This window comes from Delphinus delphis, chromosome 1, assembly GCF_949987515.2.
Source record: "Delphinus delphis chromosome 1, mDelDel1.2, whole genome shotgun sequence".
Taxonomy (NCBI): Eukaryota; Metazoa; Chordata; class Mammalia; order Artiodactyla; family Delphinidae; genus Delphinus; species Delphinus delphis.
In genome coordinates, this window is record NC_082683.1 from 18566096 (window position 1) to 18590837 (window position 24742).

Genomic DNA, 24742 nt, shown 5'->3' on the forward strand with positions numbered 1-24742 from the left:
CAACAAGAAATACTACGGTGTATTGGGCACTGCCCATGAGCCAGGCGCTATGAAACACTTTGCCGGCATTATTTAATTTCATCCTCACCACAACCCTGTGAGGTCAGTGTTATTATCCCCATGACACAGATGAGGAAACTGAGATTTTGAGTGATTCATTTGCTTGAAGTCACATGGCTTTTAAGTACAAAGTCCGGAATTTGAACCCAGGTGGGCTGAATCCAAGGCTGAGTTTCCAAAGTTGTGAAGTAGGTACAGTTTGTAGTTGTGTCTCCTTCAGTTGCCCCATGGCCCTATGTTCCTTTCAAACCCCGCTGCCAGGATAGGGTCTGAAACTCCTGTCGACAGAAGAGGCTTCTGTGTTCTCCCTCCCTGGTGGACCTGCATTTCACTTGGGATAAAGCCTCTAGCAGAGGAATGAAACTGAAATGGTGCAATTCCAGGCAGCAGCCTCGGTTGGGGATGAGCCGCAGGCCGCACCCCTCCCTGGAATCTTGCCATCAGGCTGCCTCTGGACTTGGCAGAAGTGCAGGTTGTTCTGGTTCTGCCCAGTCTGCTATGAGGTGTCCTTTTTCAGGCTCCTTTTCTCACCTTTGGGGAACCACAGAGGAGGCAGAGGCCTCACGCTGCTGAACTAGATTATGAAAGTGGCCGGGAATGAAGAGAGGTAGGCTCATGGAGAACTTTGCGTCCAGCGTATTAGGATCCTGGGCCCTGGATCTCCGGGAGGTTCCCCATGTTAGCTCCTGCACTCTGACTGCCCGTCCTGTCCTGCAGAACTTGGCGAGCACATGCTCATTTGCACTCGCTCGTTTGTATATGAGGCACTTCTGTAACTTCTCTGGCTGGAGCCCTTCTCATGCCTGTTTCTCCAAAGGGAGCTCAGCCACGGCAGGGGTCCGGCATCCTCCTTCTGCTGGTTCCTCAAGGGCATTCACCCGGGGCTGGGCTGCAGAGTGCGCAGCGCCGCTGGGTGCAGGAGTGACGGCCAAGGATGCGAGGTGAGGGTGGGGACAGGAAGAAGCCCCAGGCTCACCCTGTTCCCGCTCAGGTCTCCCACTGCACCGTCAGGGCCAGGCCTCTGAACAGAGAGTCCAGCTCCATGGGCGACTCCAGGTCTGGGGCCCGAGGGCCTGGGCTCTGGGCCTCAGTCTCGGTTGTTGGACCCTCATCACTGGGACACACGAGGGACTCCAGCAAGCCCCAGGGACTCGGACCCTTGTCTGTGGGGGAACATGGGCGGGAAGCAGTCTGCAAAGGGAGGGACACGGGGTGACCCTCGATCTGGACAGAGGAGAGGAGGGGCAGCTGGCCCTTTACATAGCTTCGTGTCCTTGGCTCTCCTCTGCGTACGACATCAGAGTCAGGTTCTCTGTCCGTGTGAACCCCCAGATGTTGGTGGAAGGATTTTACTTCTTGGGGGTCCTCCATAGTTAAGGAGGTCACCTGCTGCAGAGAAAGGCCACCTGGGCTGCAGCTTCCAGCTGGTGCCTCTTTCTGGAGCTGACCTTTGGTTCCGAGGTGTTTGGGACCAGAGGGTGTCATAGGTGGGGGGTCTCTGCCAGAGCCTTCCCCGCATATCCCGTAGGAAGGAGGCCAGCTGTCCGGAGTGGCCTGAGGGGTGTAGGAAGGAGGCTGGGCCTCGGAGATGGCCTGGGGAGTGTAGGAGGGGGGTTTAGTTTGGGGGGTTACCTGAGGTGCATAGGACAGGGGCCCGCCCTCAGGGGCAGCCTGGGGGGCATAGGGCAGTGGGGGGAGTGTCTGGAGAGGTGGCCCGCCAGAGGGCCGGAGGATGGAGAGGTCCGGCTGCCCAAGGTAGGCGACCTCAGACAGGCTGTGTCGCGGTGGGGCTCCTGGAGGCTCGATGGGCCCGGAGACCTTGACTTGGGAATACTGGACAGGCTGCGTCAGGCCGCTCGGGCCACTGAGGTCAAAGACGGGGCTTAAGATGTGCTCCTGGATGAACTGCAGAGGCTGGAAGGTCAGTACGTGCTGGACATCCTGTGCAGGGAGAACAGTGTGCCCGTTAGGGTGTGTTCAAGCTCCCCGAGGGTGCCGTGTGTGCCGCGGTCCTCCGCAGGGCTGGGGGTGGAGGGGAAGGGGTAGACCACCTGGGGGCTTTTCCACGATGTGTGAGCCCTGTATCCCTTCCCAGGGATTCCTCTAAGTGCTGGAGCCTCTGTGAAGGGACGGGGCTCCCGGCCTGTTAGCTGAGGGCCGCTTCCAGAGGCTGGTTGTCTAGGGAGAGCAGGTAGGCTGTGGTTTCTCTAGGAGGCGGGCACTCTGGAAGCAGCTGGCTCGGGTTTGGAGTGCCCTTGGGGAATGCTCTCCAGGTGCTGGCTCAACTGCTCCTGAGCTCTGGGTCCCTAAGGGCCTCACGCGGGGAGAAAGGTGGGGAAGAATGGGGGACAGGGGAGGCCCGGAGAGTTCTACAGGAAATGGCTCATCTGGTCTTTGACTTGGAGGGGCGGATGGGCGTGAGCCGTCTCTGCGAGCCCCAGACTGTGCAGGCTCTGCAGCGGGCATGGCTGCTTTAACGAAGATGCAGCTCTGGTGGCCAGACTTGGGCTGCCAATGTGACGTGTATGGTTTGCAGGGGTTTAGTTTAAAAAAATTAAACTAAGATTTGAAACATGGGAGATTTCACATTACAATCTGAAATTCTGACTTCGCTGGAGAAAATGTGAAGATGTGGCAACAGTGGGCCTGCGATCCCAGGTGGCAGTACCTGGGCTGCCGGTTCAGACAGGGTGTGCGCCCCCTTGAAGCCAGGTGGGTTTTCTATTCCATGCCTTGTCTTCCTTCTCCCTAGATCTCTTCCGCACACCAGGGGAGTTGCCAGCCACATCTTTAGGTTGGAGGGAGAAATGAGGGAGAGCCAGGGTCCCGGGGCCCGTGCCCTCCCCTCGGCCTCTCCATCCTCCCCGGGGCCCCTGCTCACCAGGGAGTTGGGAGGCGGAGGCGGCTTGGTGATGTATCTGTAGCTCAGGTAGCAGAGCCCTGCGACCAGGAAGCCCATGGAGAACAGGAAGGCGCCGGAAAAGGAGTAGGTCCACGTCTGATCTAGGTGAGTAAGAGGTCAGAACAGGAAGGGTGAGGCTGCCATTGTGGGTACCGCCAACTTGGGCATTTTCCTCCCCTGCCTCTCGGGCCAGGCTTGGGAAGGCCTCTCCTATCCCCAGTACTTACAGGGCCCGGCGCAAATGGAGGGCCACACACCATACGTCTAAATATTCGGAATTTCATCATGTTTTTACATTGTTAAATAAAATACGTTCTGTGCTCCCACCTTGACAGATATACTTTTCATAACAACCCAGAAGGCTTGACTTTTGATTCTTGGACGCCTCAGGGTGCTGTGCGGAAAGGTGGAGGTGTAGGGGGAAGCTCCCACAGGCCCAGCCTGGCTCCCGCCCACACCGCCAGGGGCCTCACGCCCAAGGATATGGGCTCATGGCCAAGCTCATCCACGCCGCCTACAAATACCCACCCGCTGGCCACCCTTTGGGCCGAGGGCCTAAACATCAACAGAGTGTCTGCCCTCTGGAAAAAAGACCCAAGGAGGAGATCTGCCGAGACTGGACATAGGCTCTGGCCATCTGTATAGGGAATTTCAGAGCTCACAGGTTCCATGGGGATATGCCCATGTGGACCTAAGGACTCTTCATCTTGCGGGGAGGGCCACGGCCAGAGCGGGGCTGGAGCGGGGCCCTCTAAGGTGCGGGGCTCAGAAAAGGGTCCCTCTTGCCTGGGTCTAAGGACAGTCCTGCCTTCCTGGTGGGGGCAGGGGAAAGAGGCAAAGGGAGGGGGGATGTGACAATGGGAGAGGTCTGTCCTCCCCACCTGTCTACCAAGATCTGAGCTGGGAAGACCTCACTCAGGAGGGAGCCTGGGGAGGCACCACCTTTTTGAAAACGGAAGGAGAGGATGGCTAAGGGCTCTATGCTGAGCCTCTTCCCTATGGCCCTGCATCTTTGGGATGGGTGTGTGCAGCCAGGTCTTGGCATGACACACTTCCTGTCACCAATTCAAGTGGGACTGGCGAGTGGCTTGGTAAGGAAGAGGTAGCTGGAGTTTTTGTTAAAACTGGAGGTTTGTATTACCTGGGGGTCTTGACTCTCCAAGTCACCCTCCTTCTGTTCCTGGCCCCTGTGTGGCTTCAGCTTGGGGAGTTGATCATCAGTTGCCAGTGACCTTGGCAATGACTGTGAACCCTGGGAATTGCTGGAGCCTTTACTTCTAGCCCACTCCTCGCTCCTCCCCCAGCCCCTGTGGCTTGGGCCTCTCTCGTCAGCTTCCCACTTCAGCTTCCCACTTCCCCTGTCACATGTACTTCCACCAGGGAGAAGACAGGACCCAAATGTCTCTACATGACATGCCTAATGTAACTGGAAAACTGTTGCTCCCTGTACCAGGACAGGACAGGGACTTGGAACATTTCTGCCATTTCACTCACAGGGAAGTAGGAAGAAATAATGGAAGCAACACTGGAATGTGGGGCGTTAGAGGTCTGGCTCAGCCACTGATGAGACCCTCATCTTCTGCACGACCCTCTCTGGCCTCCATTTATTAATAACAGTAGCCAGCGATGATTGAACTCTTTCTACATGCCATGCACTGTGTGGGGTGCTCTACCAATGTTATCCCACCAAACAGATGGCCATGGATGCTCGCTCCTTACAGATAATGAAGCTGAGTCTCAGAGAGGTTAAGTGACTTGAACAAGGTCACACAGCTACTCAGTGGAGAAGCCAGGATTGACATGTATAATTCCAAAGCTCATTCTCACAGCCACTACACAATGATGACTCCGTTTCCTCTCTGTAAAATTAAGATATGGGGTGGGCCAACACATAGAGCCCTTTCCAGCATCAAGATGCTGTGATGGGGCTTCCCTGGTGGCGCAGCGGTTGGGAGTCCGCCTGCCGATGCAGGGGACATGGGTTCGTGCCCCGGTCCGGGAAGACCCCACATGCCGCAGAGCGGCTGGGCCCGTGAGCCATGGCCGCTGAGCCTGCGCGTCCAGAGCCTGTGCTCCACGACGGGAGAGGCCGCAGCAGTGAGAGGCCCGCGTACCGCAGAAAAAAAAAAAAAAAAAAAAAAAGATGCTGGGATGATGGTCCAACACATTCTGAGAGGTAGATAAAGGAGGGCTTCTGGGCTCTGGGGATAAGACAGACCCCTGGATACACGGTCAAGGGCAGGACGTTTCATTATGATACGGAAGTAAGAGGAATAAATGTGCAGTAGAGGGCATAGGCTCTAAACAAAATGGCCAAGTGGTGATTAGAGCCCAGGCTTCAGGATCAGATGAACTTAACTAGGTTCACTGACCAGCTGTGTGGTCACCGGCAAGTTGCTTAACCTGTCTGAGCCAGAGCTCCTCCTCTGTAAAAGGGGGATAATGCTATACAACTTGCGGGATTGTTATAAGGGTTCAATGGGATAATATACGGAAAGAATTTAACACAGTGTTTGGCAATAGAGTAGGTACTTAATAAATGGTAGGAATTGTTATTAATATACTTGATTATAAAGGATAAGGTGCTTTCTATATGTCACCAAGAAATAGCCACCATGAAGTATGATTCATTTAAAAGCAGCTACAGTCTTAGAGAAAAATGATATATCATGAGCTAGATCACGTAAGGACAAACGAACAGAAGGATATGGGTGGAGTGGCCCACATGTTGTCAATAAGCAGGAGGGCAGGGGCGGGTCAGGAATGAATGACAGTTATCTAGAAGGTCCAGGGGAGAGTCACAAATCATATACACGCTCCCAAGTCAGTGCCTGTGAAGTTGGTTTCCTTTTTCTAGTTCTCTTATTGCCAAGTTCTATTCTGGTCTTCATGTGGCCCTTTCCCTGGGAAGGGCATGCCCCGTGCAAGAGGTCAGTGCTGGCTGTTCTTCCGCCAGGCATATCTTCCCATGAAAACAAATGCACTGGGGCTCAGGGGGAGAACTCAGTCTCTTGTGGGCTTTTGGGGAAACCGATGAGCTGAGTTTCTGATCAAAGCTGAGAACCAGAACCTACCCTATGATGTTTCTACCAAGCTGCAGTTATACCCTCGGGTCCAGCCTCTAGCAGCTGCCTCGCTTCTATTCATCAGAACAGAAATCACCTACTGACATCATTAATCTAAACAAGATGACTAAAGTAGAGACTGTTTTCCAAATCCATCCAGTCCAATGCGATCGCTTTTTTCATCCTCTAAACTTGGAGCATTACATTTCTATCTCTATGAAAATAAGCAGTAATAAAAACATCATGATGCTTACGATGAGAGTCGAGTTTCAATATGCTAGAGTCGAGTGGGATGGGACACCATCCCGCTGAGCCAATGACTCAAAACTCTTTCTATGGTAGTGCAGTGGTGAGAACGTGTTCTCTGGAATTAGGCCTAGTTCCATTCCTCACCACCTGTGCAATCTTGGGCAAGTTACTTAACCACTCTGAACCTCAGTTTCCTCAATGGAACAAAGATGCTTCACAGAAGCACGAGAACTGTGTTTCGTAGTGTCTGGTCCCTGGTTGGCACTGCAGAAATGCTATTATAATCACTGTTATTTTTATTTGACTTTAGAAGGTCCTGAGGGATCTTTGTTATCTTCTCTGCTCTCCCATCTGCAGATTATTTCCTGCGATCTCTCACTTGAGTTAACATCAAGGTGAATTTGCTTTGCCAGGATACACATGCAGCTTGCCAGAGAGAGGAAATTCAGACATAGGCTGGAGGGTGTAGATTAAACATTTGCTACGACAACCCAACAGCTAACTCGTTTACGAATAAACAAAGATTGACTTTAATAATACACTAGTAATCCTTCTGTGGTTTTCTAGAGCACTGTCAAGCCTCACCTTGGTTACAGGGGGGAAAGCACAGAGTCAAGGTTTGAATTCAGGAGTCCCAGTTCCCTCTGGCTTCAGCTGAACTTACCTGGCAGCGTCTTCGCTCGGTACATGTAGGGGATGCTCTTCTTGGACCAGGTTGGAACTAAACTCATGATGGTCCCAAGGAACTCCGTGTCAGGGGTCAGGCCAAAGAACTCAAATTCTCTCTGCTTGCCTCCAAGGTGCTGAATTTGACAGAGAACACAGAACAGCATCTCTTACACACCAGCCTCTATGTGGAGCCTGCCTACACCTCTGCCTGGGTTACTGCACTTAGTAAAATGGTACCACCAGCTGCCCAAACCATAAACGGGTAGGTCAGCCTGCAGTGCTCCATTTCCATTCCCCTACCTTCGCTTTCTCCCTAAATCCAATCAGATGTGAGCTTCACGCACTGTCCCTTGGACAGTTTCTGGCACACAGCATGCGCTCTCTAAATACTAGCTGCTGTTATTATCACCACCATCATCAACACCCCACCATTCTTCCTTCTTCCAGTTCTCCTCTTCCCCCCCTTTTTCAAAATAAAATATCAAAAACGCTTTGAATATCCATCCCTCTCTTGTCTCCTCATTGCTTCTGCCTTAACTGGGCCTCAATATCTTTGGCCTGGACTCTTGCAGTGGCCTCCTTACTGGTCACCAGTCTCTGGTTTTGTCCCTGTCTACTTCCAACTTTGTCCTGGCGCCACAGTGATCTTTCTAAACAATTAACATAATTACAAAGCTCCTCTGTTGAAAATCCTTTGATGGCCCGGGTCATATTACAGGTCCTTGCTCCCTTTGTACACTCTTCGCTCCCTAGAGCCCGCTTGGTCCTTTAGGTTCTGGTGATGTTGAATGCCCATCGCTCCTGCAAACACTCTGCTTCTGAAGTAAGCCCTTGCTCCTTTGCATCTGCCCATCCTTCCGCTAGAGCTTCTTCTCAGTTCTTGCCCTCTTGTATGTCTCGAACCTCTCTGACCTTGAACTCTTCCCTCGGCTGCCTCATTCCATCATTCTGGTTCTCCTCCTACCTCTCCGATTGTTCTTTTACTGGTTTCAGCCCCTCGGTGTTGTTCTGCAAGTTTCACTCTTCACCCGTTCTTTCTTCTCTTTCCACATATTTTCTCACTTAGTGATCTTTTCTGGACCCGTGGCTCTGGTGATCACCAATGTGCGGATAACCCCAAACTGACCTAAGAGCTATGGAGTTCCTGGCACACACACACAGCAGTCCGTGGGCATCTCTAACTTGACATGTCCAAACATCCTGATCTCCTCTCTCTGGGTCCTGCCCCATCTCCAACCCCAAACCCGCACCTGTGTTTGATTCCCTAATTCTGTTCATAATGTCCCTCTTGTTCTAATCTCCAAGGCTCAAACCTTAAAACCATTCTTGACAAAGCCCTCTCAAATCCTTTGTATCTGATTACCCTGAAATAATCCATAAACTTTTCTTTAAAGGGCCAGGAGCTATGTTCTTGGGAGCTTAAAAGCTAAGAATTTTCTTTTTGGTCCTTTGCGTTTCAGCTATGCCTTCTCTTTTCCGGGCACATGGTGGCCAAGATTTAGGGTTATTTGTTGTTTTTTCTTTTGAAGGGGGTGAAAGTGGGTGAAGAAGTGCATGAATGGATTTAACAGCTTATTGTTTTGTGGAACTCATATGGTTGAAATTAACCCCAGTAGAGTTGTCAAGGCCCCAAGAGTCCTCCTTCCCCTGGTGTTCACTGCCGCCCCCCTGGTTCAGGCCCTTCTCATTTCCAGTCTAGTACCATTGCAATAGCCCCCCTGACTTCCCACCCTGATCACTCTTTCATTTTTACATTTGATCTCTCCTCTTCCTGCTCCCAGTAATTTATAGCTTCTATTGGACCAACCTTCCATAAAATAACAGCTATAAACTCTGGCCAAAATAAAAACTACCTATAGGCATTGGAAAGTAAGTAAAAGCAGGCAGATACCAGAGAAAGGAGGAAGGGAATGGCACTGAATGAGTCTCTCTCTCTTTTTTAATGTCCTCTAGCCTGGAGGCAGGCCCCCATTTATACCATGTGGAGTGGGTGAAACCTAGATTAAAAACCTTGTAATCTTACTGGTTTGAGTAACCAGAAGACAGAGTTCAGGGCAATCACAAAAGTGGGAAAGTGAGGGAGAAATCACAGATAGGAGAGGTTCATAGAGAGAGAGCCTGAATTCTGTGTATAAACTTTGCCCAAATCCCTGGCTGGTGCCTGAAGTATGCATGAGCAGGGTAGACTCCAAGCAGCCCAGCTAAAGTTTCAACTGGACTTTACTGAACTGAGATTTTGGAGTTTGAAGTTCAGCCAAATTCACTGCCTACTAAGACAAAGAAACAAACAAAAATCAATACTCTTTGAAGGAATATGACAGAATCCAGAGTCCTTTCAACATATCATTCACAATGTCCAGGATGCGTTCCAAAATTTTTAGACACATAGAGAAAGAGAAAATGTAATCCATGTTCAGGAGAAAAGACAGTTAATGGTGACCTATCCCAAGATGACCAAAATGTTTGAATTATCAGACAGTGTTAAAGTGGCTAGTATAACTATGCTCAGGAAGTGAAGGAAAACGTGCTCATAATGACAGAATGACTAGGAATTTTCAGTAGCGTAAACTATAAATACTAGAGATTATAAAAACTAGAAACTATAAAAATTAGAGAATTTAGAACTGAAAAATACAATATCTAAAGTAAAAATTCCCACGGAATGGTTTTAACAACAGATTGGAGATGACAGAAGAGTCAGAGAACCTGAAAATAGAATAGAGAGAGTTAAATGGTGGTGACGGTTGGACAACTTCTTCAATATACTAAAAACCACTGAATCCTACACTTTACAGGGGTGAAGTTTGTGGTATGTGGATTATGTCTCAAATTTTAAAAAGGGAAAGACTGTCAGAATGCTGTCTACAAGAGATACACTTTAAATATAAAGGCACAGGTAGGTTGAAAATAGATGGACGTAAAAAGATATACAATGAAAATGATAAATATGAGAAGGCTAGAGTAACTATATTAACAGCAGATAAGGTAGAGTTCAATAGAAAAAAGTATTAGTAGTGATAAAAAGGGACATTTCCTAATGATAAAAGGGTCAATTCACCAGGAGGCAATAACAATCATAAAGGTGTATGTGTCTGATAATAAACCTTCAGATATGCACAGAATTAAAAGGGAAAACAGACAAATCCACAATCAGAGCTGGAGATGGTAATACTCTCGGCAATTAAGAGAATAACAGACCTCCCCCACATCAGGAAAGACATAGAAGATATGAATACTACTATTAGCCACCTTTATCTCATGGATATTTATAGAGCACTCCACCAAACACCCGCAAAATACATATTCTTTTCAAGTGCACGTGGAACATTCACCACGATAGCCCATATACTGGACCATAAAACAAGTCTCCATAAAGGACTGAAATCATACGGAATATGTTCTCTGATCACAAACTGAATTAAGTGATAAATCAATAACAATAAAATATTCAAATATTTCAAATATTCAAATAATTCAAATATTTGCCAAAAATTAGTTGTGATAAAGACTCTCCCTGCTCTGTAATCTCTAATCGCTCCCCGACTACTGAAATAAATAAAGATTCCCCCATCCGCCCTCCCGACCTCTATGGCATGGTCCCAGCCTGTCTTCTTAGGGTTAGCATTGTTCCTCTCCATCAGTGTTTCTCAAACTTCAGAGTGAGTAAGAAGCACTGGGTTGCTCACTAAAATTCAGATCCCAGGGGTGCAACGCTAGAATTTGATGAAGCGGATTATAAGGGGGCCCAAGAACCTGCATTTTATGGGTTTTTTGTTTGTTTGTTTTTTGGCCGTGAGGCATGTGGGATCTTAGCTCCCCAACCAGGAATCGAACTCGCACCCCCTGCATTGGAAGGCGAAGTCTTAACCACTGGACCGCCAGGGAAGTCCCCAAGAACCTGCATTTTAAACAAAGGCTGCAGGAGATTCTGATGCCATTGGTTTGGGACCATGTTTTGAGAAACTATTCTACATGTCCCTACACTTCAGCCCAAATGGGCAGTTTTGTGCTTTCCAACAATATCCTAAGCGTTCCTGCTTCTCTCTCTGATCACTGTGGGACAGTGTAGGCCAGTGGAGCAGGGAGGGGAGGAATGTGGGCTTGGAACAAAGCTGGATTTGAATCTTGACTATGCTATTATTTGCTGAACAATCTTGAGGAAGTGACTTAGCCTCTCTGAACCTCTGTTTTCTCATTCAGAAAAGGAGATAAGAGCAACTACCTCATAGGTTTTGTGACGAAGATTAAATGACACAATAAGCATATATTACCTGGCACACCTCAGAAATTGATATCAGCACCAGAAAGTTTTCTGTTCTAGAGGTCCTTCCAGATCTCTCTGAGCTGACATCTCCTCTCTCCCCTCCCAGTCTCCATTCTGTCCCACACAACTCTCTTATTTCCCTCTACCTATAGCTGTATGAATCTGAACTCTTGTTTTAACTCTCTCCCCACCCATTAGGTTATAAGCTCCTTGAGTGCAGGAATAGTCATTCAATGTAATTATCAATTAGTGGCACACACTGCCGGGGGAAACACTACGTATTTTATCTTTTGAATACAAAAAGAAATGTATAACATTTGACAATTTATGCCTTTGCCTTCCACCTTTCAGTATTCCCGATCTTAAGACACTGTCTGTATCCAGTTCCCACGGAAAGTGGAGAACCAGCAGAAAGAACTGCAGCAGTAGAAATTGATTCCAGCATTTTCCAAATTGGACACCTGAGGATGTTAATAGAAGTTGTTCCCCTGGATGTTAGAAGGCATTAGGCAAGAAAAAAATACATGTAATGCAAAATAAAAGGAGTTTCTCTGATCAAATACATGCGAGAGAAGTTGCATTAAGCAAATTGAAACTGGAGTCTTGACTTTGCAGTACTTGTCAGAGGCTTTAGCATGCTATTGTGTGTGTGCATCTACAAGAGGTAGGCTGTAGACGTGTTTTGGGAAACGCTGATTTATAGAACACATCTCCTTTCTACTTGAAGCAATGCAGAGAGGGAAATGGGTTTCTGAGGCAGGGAAGGACCAAGGTGGCACATATATTTACCCTTCATTTACCATTTGGTAGGTGTGGTTGATGTGCAGATCTAAGTGATAGAACAGGTCCTGGAAGATATCCTCCAGGGTTAGCCGGTGGCCATTCCCTGTGTGGATGGGCGTGTAGGTGGGATGGACAATCAACTGGATGGATCTCACCTTGGGGATACAAGTCACATCAGGTGGTTTGATGATAGCTGGAAAAAGGGAGAGAGAAAAAAGAAATGAAAAGTTAGAATCAGCCAGGAGTGTCTGAGAGGTTGCCTTGGACCTTGGGAAATGACTGCTTTCCACCCCCTCCCACCCCAACCCCAGCCATGCTTCTGAAAGCATCAGCTAAATGAACAGGTGAGAAGAGAAGCAACTGGTGTTTGGGTGTAAGGCTGGCAAAGGGGTGACCAAGGGTGAGTGGGAAGAGCCCAGGGAGAGGGGCCCTGGACCCCTAGGCTGATCATACCCTTGTCCCAGCCTCCACACATCCCTACCTGAGTCTTCCAGGAGCACCTGCCCCCTAGTCTACTGGCAATGACAGCTTTGGGGACTGATGGTTCAACTACATATCCAAACAATGTTTGCAGTGCCCAATATTACTGATTCAGCCTCAAAGGGCCTAAACTTCAACCTCTCTCAAGATGGAATTTCCAAATAACCAAACGACCTTGACTGGTTTATAGACCCCTTTGGGAATTTGAATGCTATGGTTTGAATGCTATGGTTCTTTTCTCCCCCAAAGTGTACATATATAAAAATCTTGCACTCAGTTTCAGGGTTTCATGAACCTCACTCCCCCGAAGCTAATTTATAGAAAGTCCCCAAGAGTCCATTGACCTCCAGGATTAAAAAGATCTGAGCTAGAAGAATGTTCGTTTCAGTGTTGTTTATAAAACTGAGTTAAGGGTCCTCCAAAAAGGAATTAGGGAAGTCAATTAGAGTACCTCCATAGAATGGATCATGTTTGCAGCCGTGAAATATCGTGTTGTGGAGAAATATTTAATGACATGGGAAAAGGTTCACGATACCATCATATAAAAAACAACTAACCAACCAACCAGATCACAAAAGAGTAGATACAGTTGCTAGTAGCTGCGGTTATGTTTAAGTGTTCAGATTAGTTGGGCCTACTTTTATTTTTCTTTGTGTATTTCTATATTTTCCAAATTTTCTACAATAAGTATGCATTAACTGAACAAGCCAAGAAACAATATAAAATAACTTGTTTAACTTTATTTTCTTAAGAAACCCTGTGGCTTTTAAATCAGTTAGTGAACGTCACCTACTTAACATGTGTGAGGAGTTTGGCAACTCATCCATCCGTCCATCCATCCATCCACTCAATCCTTCATCAACTGCGTATTGAGCATCTCCCACGTGCCAGGTGCTATGCTAAGGGCTGGGAACACAGGGGGTTCCGCTGCCACACACGCCCTCATGGAGCTCCCTTTCAGTAAGGGAGGCAGATGATGTAAATGCCAGCAAAGCCAGTAACTGCAGACTGTGATCTGAGCTCTGAAGCCAGCGAACAGTTCATGGCGACGGAGAATAGCAGACGATGACCTAGTGAAACGGGGTTGTTGAGGCTGGCGGTGGGGATGCTCACGTAGGAGGTGATGTTGAAGCCGAGACCAAGACCAAGGATCGGAAAAGAGTCAAGGCAGGAGTAGGAGCACCGAGTTAGGGGGGCCTTGGTTGCACTCAAGTGGCAAGATTAAGGTGGTCTGAACTAGGGAGGTGGGGATGGAGATGGAGAAAGATGAAAGACCACACTGGGGATGCTGTCCAGTTGAGGGCGCCTTCCCTAAAAAGCCACATCCCTAACTGGCCCTGGGAGGCAGAGCCCTTCTGGGCCCTAAGAGGCCATCCTTTTCCCGTCCCGCACCCGTTGCAATGAGGGGCTGGCACTCACTGTGCTGCAGTGAGCTGAACCGGTCGGTCATCTTAGTGGCGGACTGGCCTCCCGCGTCGATGGCGGTGACCCGGGCGTAGTAGAAATCCGTAAGGTTGCCTGTCTCCATGGTAAGGTTGCAGGATTTCCGGGTGATCCGCTGGCAGCCCTCCTTTGCCTGCCACTCTGTCTCTCCATAACTGTGGACAAGGGAAGGGCCAGAGCACACCTTTCGTGAACAGGCTTGGAACCAAGCCTGTCATTTATTAATAATGATAACGATATTGAATATTTACTTAGCACGTGTACCCAGGCCCTTTATGCGGGTGATCCTCACTACGGTGCTGTGAGGTTCATGCATTATTCTCCCTCCTTTTCAAGTAGGGGAGCTGGGGGTTAAGGAAGTAAAATTTGCCCAGGCGTTTGAGGCATGCATGCAGGGAACCAGGATGTGAACCCAGCCAGCCTGAGTTCACCTTCTGCGCACTGTTAGCTCCATCGACAGATGAGGGACCTGGGCCTCGGAGGGGGCAAGTGCCTTGCCACAGGATGAAGTGGCAGGACCAGGAATGGAACCCAGGTTTGCAGACTCCTGAGCCCATGTACCCTCCTCTCCTGCCTGGGAGAGGAGATGAGCGGGAACGGGGCGGGGTGGGGGCCCGGGAGGGGGTGGGCACGACTTTTCGTTGACCCAGTCTAACCCAGTATAAAGCAATGATTGGGGGCTTGTTGTTTGCCAGGCACACGTGCTGATGAATGTCTCATGGAACCCACCTAACAACCCTATGAGGAAGGTACTATTGCTAACTTTACTTCATGGATGAGGAAATGTAGGCTTGGTGAGGTTACCCAACCGCCCGGAGTTATAGGGAGAGAGCTGGCGTCTGTCCTCAGAGCCCGTACTTGTAACCATTATCCTAACCTCCCCCTGCAGAAGAAACATAAAGGAGCAAAGCTATGTCTGGGGGAGGGTCGCTGTGTGACACCAGTCCGGGCGGGGGGCGTGGGGACATAGGAACAAGGAAGGGTTTTCTTGGAGGGGTTGGTTCCAGAGCAGAGTCAAAAGGGCTTGTGTTGGAGGGACGCCTACGTCTTATACTGCACACTGTAGACGGTGTCTGGGGCACTCTCCGGCCTGCTGTCCCACGTCAGGATGTTTTCGAAGTTGCTGGACTGGAATTTCACGTGCTGAAGAAGATCTGAGGTGTCCTCAGCGAAGTGAGCTGCAGAAAGTGAGAGAAGGGTGAGCAGAAGGGCACAAAGACTCTGCCCCAGCCCTGTAGCAAGCTGCCCACCCTGAGGGGCGCGCCAGCACTCACTCGGCGGAGAATGTGCTAACTGACCAGCCCCGCTCCCCTTCACTTCTTTTTTCCTTGGTACTGAGCTATGATTCTCATTCCATGAAATGCACCACTTTAGAGCACACAATTCTGTGGTTTCCTAATATATTCACAAAATTGTGCAACTGTTGCGGCTAATCTAGTCCCAGGATGTGTTCATCGCCCACAAAGAAACCTTGTATCCGTGAGCAGTACTCCCACCCCTCCCCTCCTCCCAGCCTCAGCAGCCAATAATCTGCTTCCTCGGTGGATTTGCCTGTGTGGACATTTCCTGTAAAGAGGCCTCCAGTATGCAGCCTTTTGTGTCTGGCTTCTTTCACTGAACATCATGTTTTCAAGGCCCATCCATATTACAGCATGAATTGGGCACTTATTTCCTTCTATGGCTGAATCATGTTCCACCGCGTGGATAGACCACATTCTGTTTATCTTCTCATCAGTCGATGGACATTTGGGTTGTTTCCACTTTTTGGCTATTTTGAATAATGCTGCTGTGAACGTTTGTGCACAAGTTTTTAAGTGGACACATGTTTTCAGTCCTCTTGGGTATACAGCTAGGAGTGGGATTTCTGGGTCGAACGGTGATCGTATGCTGAACTTTTTGAAGACCTGCCAAACTGTTTTCCAAAGCGGCAGCTGCACCATCTCCTATTCCCACCAGCAAAGTTTAAGTGGTGCAATGATTCCATAGCCTTGCCAACACATGCTGTTGTGTTCATTCATTTCTCAACACCATCTGAAGTTAGCGTCCTCACCAATGGAATTTTCTTTTTTTTTTTTTTTTTTTTTGCGATACGCGGGCCTCTCGCTGCTGTGGTCTCTCCCGTTGCGGGGCACAGGCTCCGGACGCACAGGCTCAGCGACCATGGCTCACAGGCCCAGCCGCTCCGCGGCATGTGGGATCTTCCCGGACCAGGGCACGAACCCGTGTCCCCTGCATCGGCAGGCGGACTCCCAACCACTGCGCCACCAGGGAAGCCCATCCAATGGAATATTTTAGAGGTATTCAACTAAATGTTGACTGTCGAAGAAGTAACTTGCCCAGAGTCAGTAATTTCGGACAACGGTGGAGAAGATGTCTGTGAATTCCTGACTCTCTGCTGCTTGAACCAATCCCTGCCCACCCTCCACATTCCTTCTGAGGAGGGCAAAGGCACCTTCCCCTGCCACACGGATTTCGTAGGAGGTGGATTCTGACTGAGGCTACATATGGGCAGCATGACCTTGGGGAAGCTGTTTAAGCAGCTAGAACTTCAATTTCTTCAGCTCTAAAATGGGAATAATTGGACTTACCTAAAGATAAACAATAATGACCACAGCAGCAGCTGACATGTCTGAAATGCACGTAAAGTGCCGGGCACTGGGCTAAGTCTCCTTATCAAATCCTCCTGACAACCTGATGAGGCAGGTACTATCATTATGCCCATTTAATGGATGAGAAAAACTGAGGCTCAGAGAGGCGGCCTGCAATGCCCATCACAGCGTTAGGCCGCCTGTGGGGTGGATACAGTGGGGCAAGGAAGGGGCAGCAAAGGCCAGAGCCCCAAGAAGAGGAGCCGGGAGGGGGCATTGCCCCCAAAGCAATCTTCACTGTAAATGAGAGCCCTCGATTTACAAATCTCTTCTCTCAGCCCTCCTGGCTCGGTCTGTGGAAAGGAAGAGGGCGCACGAAAATGGCGGCCAGAGTCGGCAGCTGGCTCTGCGCGTGCTCAGAGGTTGACGGGGGTGGGAAATGAACAGGTGCAGATCCGGTTGAGTCAAGGCCTTGAGGTCTGAGGGTACACGTGTCTTTGGTATGATGTGTGTGTACCTCCCTTCCCCCACTCCCCCGTGACCGTGTGCACCAGCAGGTCCAGAGTGTGAGGGAGTGGAGGGTTATTCACCCCTCCACCCCAAGTCTACATACAGTATTTCTGTAAGGGAGGCATTTGTGGGGAAGGGGAAGTATATTAGGACAGTCCAACCCTGCTGTGCATCCACATGTTAGACCTAAGGCCACATTCCTCTTTCAATCTGGGTTGACCAGGCCCAGCAGCTGCAGAACTCTTTGTGTTCCAGGCTTCCTGGAGCCCCCAGAACGGGGCCTAGGGCACCAGGGGGTTCCTTCTGCCTCTAGCCAACGTGATGGATGTGTGCCGAGACTCGAGTTGTGGCTGGTACCTTGTTTGGACCCGAGTCCGGGCAGAATTGGGGTCTGTTCTGGAGGGAGGGGCGTGGGTTCAGGGCTGGGTCTTAAGTTGAGGGAGGGAGTGCACTTGAAGTCCGAGCTCAATGGTGGCTTTTGGCGAGGTGGTGAGGTCAAGGGCAGGCAAGAGAGAGGGTGGGATTTGAGAGAAGGCCAGGGTGTGTCTGGGGGTGGGCTTGGCTAGGGTCTGCAGTGGGAGGGTTGCTGGTTAGGGTCCGTGTCCTGGGGGCGCATGTGGGTTTGCAGGAGGTGAGTGGCTGAGGTTGGGACATGCTTGGGTGGTGAAGGGCCCAGGTTGGGTGGAAGTGGGCGCCACGTTTCAGGAGGGAACTCAAGTTGGCTTCCTGAAGTTGTGTGGGTGGACCTTGGCTGGCCCCTCTCTTTGAGGAGGCGTTGAGGGCTAACAAGATCTTCTGTCTCCTCTCGCCCACTCATTCCTTTTCCTCCTCAAATCCGTCACCGGTTCCTCAGCCCACGTCGGTTCTGCACTTCCTGGGTGAAAGTCTACATTGTGAAATCGTGGGGAGATATGTATTGTCTAGAAACTGACAGCCTGGGAGATGTGATCAAAGGAAGTTTTCTCATTTGCTTGAAAAAAACAAGTCTATGTCAACTAGGTGGGAAGCTAAGGACAAACAAACAAACAAAATCAGTTCAAACATGTTCTGGAATCAGCCTAAGAATGCCGGGGGTGAAGGCACCTGGGGCTCTAGAGTGACCTTACTGACTCCTAACAACCTCCTAAGGGCTGCTTCCCCTGTGTCCCCCATCGTAAAGGGCCAAGAGCCTCTAAGTCTTCCAACCGGAATGGGTGAGGGTCTGGAAGGACATGTCTGAGGTCTCTTGGGAGGTGCATCAAGTCTCCCTAGATCACAATGAGTCCAGTGTGCTGTGAATGTTCCGTTTGATGCCAGGGGGAGGACGGACTGGAGAGCCCGGGTGGCAGCTGAAAGCGCTGTGGACCTGGTCAGCACCTGCAGGGCACAGCTGTGGCCCTTTATGGCCTCCATCCTGCACTTAAGGTAGAAGGGGCCTTGCAGAGGCCAGCCCTCTCCGTTCTTCAGTCAGGACTATGCGTTCACTTCCTCAGAAATTTCCCTGAATTTTTTAAACATCTCAGGGAGCAGAGAGACAACTAGGATCTCATGCATTGGTCTGGAAGTTCTCCATAATGATACATCAAAACAATCCACTTTATTGGATTTGAAAACTGTGCCCTTTCGTCCTGTTTTCATAAGAGCTCTGGTCTTTTAAGACCTATTAACGCAGCAGACCTGGGCCCTCTGGGAGAAAATGCTCTTTCAGGTCTGGCACGAGGGGCTGGAAGAGGCCCCCTCAGGGGCGTGGCAGGAGGCAATGGCTGGACTCAAGCTTTGTCCTTCCTGACGCCCCCTCACCTCCCCATGTGAGGCCAGTGCCAGCCAGAAGCAGAGGAACAGAGGTACAGTCTCTACCAGAAAGATTGGAGGGATCCAGGGATGTCTAACTCCCTTAAGCTAATTCTCCATCCACTGGAGTCGGGGGGGGAGTGATCCACACCCCCAGTTCAGACACGTGGCTGTATCCCCAGAGTCTTGAGGGTCAGCTGAGTCTCTGAAGAACCCAGGGTCTGAGGGACCCTCTCACCCTTCCCAGTAACCTGAGCTGGCATCTACTTCTCCAGGGAAACTCGGCACCCAGGTCAGCCCAGCAGAGAAGAAATTGAAACTCGTCGTGCTGGGGCTGGATGCAGTCCTGGGGGAGACGACTCTGATCATTGGCTCCTGGATGGGGGTCAGGTCTGACCACAGGGTGACCGGCACTCACCGACTAGGGATCCCGCCGCCAGGATGACCAGCAGCATCCTCATCGGACCCGGCACACAGCCCTCTTTTGGTCTCCACTCTGGACTGAGCACAGAGGGAGGGCTGGGAAGCTTTGGCGCCCTGGCAGCTGGCTCCACCCAGGCATGAGGGCGGGGAAAGGAGGGGAAGGTGGGACCTGAGCCACGCAGAGCTGGGTACAAAGGTACCTGGCCCATTGCTTCGGAATTCCAGGTTCTGGGCGGGATCCAAGGGAGTTGCCTTCTTAGTTGCAGAAAACAGCAACAGTGACAGACTGGCTTGTTTATCTGGTCTGGTGGCTGATTCATCCCAAGATTCTTCAGTCCTTATTAGAGAACTGAGAGGCAGAAAATGTAAAAATAATCCACGACATACAGCCTTATCAGAGAGCAGCTTGGCACTGGGTATCAGAAGCCTGCAACTTACAAATACCTTTTGCCTCACTGATTCCATCCTCAGGAATTCACCCTGAGGAAAACAACTGGAGCAGATGAAGGAGCAGAAAATATGTTCCGGAATGTTCCTGGTGGCAGAGGAAGAGCTAGACTCCTCGGCTTCGTTCTGGTAGGAGGAGATATAGGGTGTCTGCTGCCCCTGCTTATGCCGCGTATTAAAGCAGGTCCGCCATGCTGGATGCTTGAGGGTCAAGGGGGATGGCACTCCTCCTAGAGAGGCTGCTGGGGGTGAGAAGTCCAGGCACTCCTACACTGAACCTTTGGGGTCTGGGAACTGCAAAACGTTAGGAAAAAATGGAACAGAGATTTCAGTGACTCTTACTGCTGTGCTAGAGATGGGGGCAACATTCAGGAATGGGCCTTCGGTTTGTGACGATGAAGGCTCAAACTGCTCGCCCAAGCTTTTCCACCATGTGGAGGTGTATCTACAGGGATAACATGAAATCCACTGGGATGGGTGTTTAGGAAATGATTTTCCTCTTCTTGCTGGGCCTCAAGAGAAGACTGAAGGGGCCTGGACTCTGGTTAGGGTCGACATGATCAGAGATCTCGGCCTCTGGGGAGAGTCTGGCCGGCCCCAGCCACACAACAGCAGGCTGAGTCCTATAGCAGGACAGCCAGACCCTCAGGGAGGCTCTAGAGGGCTTGGCTTTAGGATGTAGTAGGCCGTGATATCCAGGGATCTGTATTTAAGTTTTTCTTTTCCGTGTTGTAATTGTTTTCTGTCATCTCTGAGTCTTTGGCAAAGTTAGACAGCACGGCCACATTTGAGCTGTGCTTTGGGGGGATTAAGGTACGATATTGTGCCAGTCCTTTCCTATTAATTGCAGGAAACTACATTTCCCAGGCTCCTTTGTCAATGGTTTCCTGTTAGGTCCAGCCAATGGGAGGCACTGGAGGACAGCCAGGGAGCTGGAGGAGGGAAGTCAGGGTATTTCTCCCCTTCTTCCTCAGCTCTGAGTGGCATCCCCTACAATGGCTGTGTCTCTTCGGGAGCTGCAGCTGCCACCATTTCTCTGTCAGGTGGCCTGGGCTCTGATAACAACATCTCCTCCTATTCTCCCCTTTAGCTCAAAGGACAGAGCAGCTTCCTGCTGTGGTGACTTTCTGGGCTGCTTCCCATCCAGGATTGGATTCTCAGCTCTTCCATCACCTGGGTAACCAGTTCCCCTTTGTGAAAGTCTCTTGGTGTGAAAGACTCAGTGGGTTTCTGTGTTCCTGAATGGACTATGATGGATGGGGGGCCTTTGATGACTTTTGGGACAAAGGGGTGTGGGGAGATCATGGCCAGAGAAAGAGGTTACAAAATGCCAAGAAGGGCCCGTCGGGAGAGGTGCAGTTGCTGGAGCAAGCTGGGCTGGCTGGCCGAGAGGACAAGCTGCAAGCCAGCTTGTCTGGGTCTGTGGAACACGAGGTCTTCCTTGGGGACTCTCAGAAGCACCTGGAGGAAGGAACCTATGAAAGAATTAGGCCCCCCATAGTCATGAGGAACAATGATTGTGGGACTATTAATGACAAGGAAGACACCTGGATTATTTTTATTTATTTATTTATTTAGACTGCATTGGGTCTTCGTTGCTGCGCGCGGGGTTTCTCTAGTTGTGGCGAGTGGGGGCTACTCTTTGTTGCAGTGAGCGGGCTTCTCATTGCGGTGGCTTCTCTTGTTTTGGAGCACGGGCTCTAGGCGCGCGGGCTTCAGTAGTTGTGGCACGCAGGCTCGGTAGTTGTGGCACACGGGCTTAGCTGCTCCGCAGCATGTGGGATCTTCCTGGACCAGGGCTTGAACCTGTGTCCCCTGCATCGGCAGACGGATTCTTAACCACTGCGCCACCAGGGAAACCCCTGACACCTGGATTATTAAAGAACTTGGGAACATCCAGACATCATTTCTAATAGTAAAAAGAATAAAAGTAGAAGAGAACAGCAGCCATGTCTGACAGTAGGGGTTTGGCTAAATGCATAATGGTGAGTCCATCCAATGCAAGGCGAATGCAGCCTTCAAAATAACCCTGGAGAAGACTGTTTCGTGGCCTGGTAAAGAGTCACCATAGTTTGTTAAATGAAAAGAAGCATGGGGAATTCCCTGGCGGTCCAGCAGTGGTTAGGACCCCGCGCTTTCACCGCTAAGGGAACTGCTCGGGGAACTAAGAAGCATGCAACAAACTATGTACAGTACAGGCTCGTTAAAACACATACACACGTAGAGAAACAAGTCTGAAGGATATATGTGAAAATATTCATGGAATTATCTCTGGGTGGTAGTAGAATTAAAGGTATTTTTATTTTCCTTCCTTTGCTCATCTGCATTTTCTAAAGTTCTTACAGGAAATGTATTATTTTATACTAAGGAATAGTAAGGTGACTACACAAGACAAGTAGACTGAAGGAGTGCCTTTATCTGGGCTGGACCCGTCTCTGGGGACGCCATTTCTTCTCCCTCAGCCAGAGTCCCTCTTCTTCAAAGCCAGCTGGGATGATTTCTCCTCCTGCAAGATGCTCGTGACAACTCCAGCTCACCACAGATTCACTCAAAAAAATCCTTCTAGAAGATGTGGTATATATATACAATGGAATATTACTCAGCTATAAAAATGAATGAAATAATGCCATTGGCAGCAACATGGATGGATCTAGACATCATCATACTAAGTGAAGTAAGTCAGACAGACAAAGACAAATATATGATATCACTTATATGTGGAATCTAAAAAAATAATGTTATTTACAAAACAGACTCACAGACTTAGAAAACAAACTTATGGTTACAAAAGGGGAAAGGTTGGGGTAGGGATAAATTAGGAGGTTGGGACTGGCATATACACCCTACTATATATAAAATACATGATCAACAGGGACCTACTGCATAGCACAGGGAATGCTATTCAATACTCCGTAGTGACCTGTATGGGAATCTGAAAAAGAATAGATATATGTATGTGTATAGCTAAATCACTTTGCTGTACACCTGAAAGTAACACAGCATTGTAAATTAACTATATCCCGATATAAAAGAAATATTTAAAAACTCCTTCTAGAGCTCTGGTCTGCTGTGCACTTGGCATCGTCCAATATTTTTCTTCAGTTATGCTCACATTTATGACTGGAAAGAAGAGACTCGGGTGGGGGCGATGTAAGGCGCCAGCACCATCTGCAAGTATCGGAGGGGCTGCTGCGTGGAGAAGGGTCGAGCCCATTTTTGTGTAGCTACCCCTAAACAGGAAAACCAGGGTGGGTAGTAAGAGGACATATTAAGGAGGCAAATTTCTTTTCTTTTTTTCAAAGATTTTTTGACGTGGACCATTTTTAAAGTCTTTATTGAATTTGTTACAATACTGGTTCTGTTTTATGATTTGGTTTTTTGGCTGCGAGGCATGTGGGAACCTAACTCCCCGACCAAGGATCAGACCTGCACCCCCTGCATTGGAAGGTGAAGTCTTAACCACTTGACCGCCAGGGAAGTCCCGCAAATCTCTTTTGATTTAAGGAAATAGCTCTCCCTACGAAGGTGTGGCTGCCTTTAGGATGGGCTGCTCTTGGTTGTGGGGGGTATTCAGTGAGAAACTGTGACCAGTGGTAGATGTTCCCTAGATAACCTCATTTATGGTCATAAATGTCTCCTTAGAAGTTTGAGTTGGTGGTAGTTTCTGAGGCCAAATTCCAAGGATGGGGGAAGTAAGGGCATTGCATCCTGCAGTTTAGGCTTTGAGGCTGGATTAGAGCTATTTAGAGGAGGCATATCCCATGAAAGGGCCTGGAACTCAAAGATGGGATTTGGAGTGGGGGATTCTGAGCCCCTGTTGGAATCTGGCTTCCACGACATCCATTTAGTGTCCAGAGAAGCCAAGGCTTGGAGTGGGGTGGGATGTGTCTAGCAGCACCCAGGAATGGATGGGACTCACCCTGGAGGGATCGGCTCCTGGAGAGGGGCCTCCCACCCCTTGCTGATGGTTTTTCCCACCAGGAGAGTGTACTCTGAGGCATTCTTGCCTTGGGATCCCCACCTTCTTCTCCTAACCCACTTAAAGAGGCGGTAAGGGGAAAAACAGACTATTGATAATTTATAAATTGCAGTCACACGCCTGCATCCTATATCACCATAAGCCAAGGGGTGGGGTACCCTGGGCTGGAATGGGTCCTGGCGCCAACCAGTATCTCTTGAGTAATTGATTCATGGAACTGACTCACTCATTTAGATAAAGTATAACTTCTAGTGTTTTTTTTAACCCCCTCAAACTCCCATCGCTTTAGCCTAATTTTGTGCACACAGGAATGAGTCTCCCACTTCTGCCCCCTCCCTCACCATTTCACTCACTGAACAGCACTGATACCCGCTTGGAGCAGACGCTGGGTTGAGGGAGGACAGTCATCCACATGTGATAGGATCTGGGATCTGGGATAGAATCTAGTGCAAGCTCTCTGGCTGCTTTATATGTAAGTCAGCCACAGCCAGCCCCTTACTGACTCCAATTCATATACCAGTTCACTCATTCATTCCTTCGTTCACTTATTTAATATCAAGTTTCCACCCTGTGCCAGATGCTGGCACCGGGAAGAAAACAGTCCCTTCCCTAAAGGAATTCTCAGGATGTAGCATCCATTACCCCAACGCTGCCCATTCTCAGCGGCTCCGAGCACCGTGCTTTTAAGAACCTGTGCAATTGGCAGCCCTGCCATCCCACCACTGTCCAGAAGGTGGCAGCAAACAGGCAAAGAGGAGCTCAAAAGGTGAGGCGGGCAGGGTGGAGGCCCTTGGGGATCACCTGGAGAGGAAGTTCTGCCCTGGTTTCTGGAAAGGACCTACTGCACACCCATTCAAGGGGGCAGATGCCCCAACCTGACTACAAGCCGCAATATGCATGAAATGTGAATTGGCAAGGATATTTGGTTATGAGTAATAGAAGGCTCTGAAAGTTGGCTTAAAACTAGGATGCAGGGGGCTTCCCTGCTGGCGCAGTGGTTGAGAGTCCGCCTACCGATGCAGGGGACAGGGGTTAGTGTCCCGGTCTGGGAAGATCCCACATGCCGCGGAGCGGCTGGGCCCGTGAGCCATGGCCACTGAGCCTGCGCGT

The 24742-nt window shown here is 49.7% G+C and overlaps 1 protein-coding gene across 1 annotated transcript; it reads right to left on the reverse strand.

Moving 5' to 3' along the window:
* Nucleotides 1–662: 662 nt before the first annotated feature.
* On the reverse strand, nt 663–19279 carry IL22RA1 (interleukin 22 receptor subunit alpha 1). Its single transcript, XM_060016196.1, has 7 exons — nt 19202–19279; nt 14961–15093; nt 13892–14070; nt 12010–12185; nt 6941–7079; nt 2942–3063; nt 663–2001 (listed from the first exon to the last, which is right to left on the reverse strand). The coding sequence occupies exons 1-7, from the start codon at nt 19242–19244 to the stop codon at nt 1048–1050; spliced, it is 1746 nt and encodes a 581-aa protein (XP_059872179.1). The 5' UTR covers nt 19245–19279; the 3' UTR covers nt 663–1047.
* Between the last annotated feature and the right edge of the window lie 5463 nt (nt 19280–24742).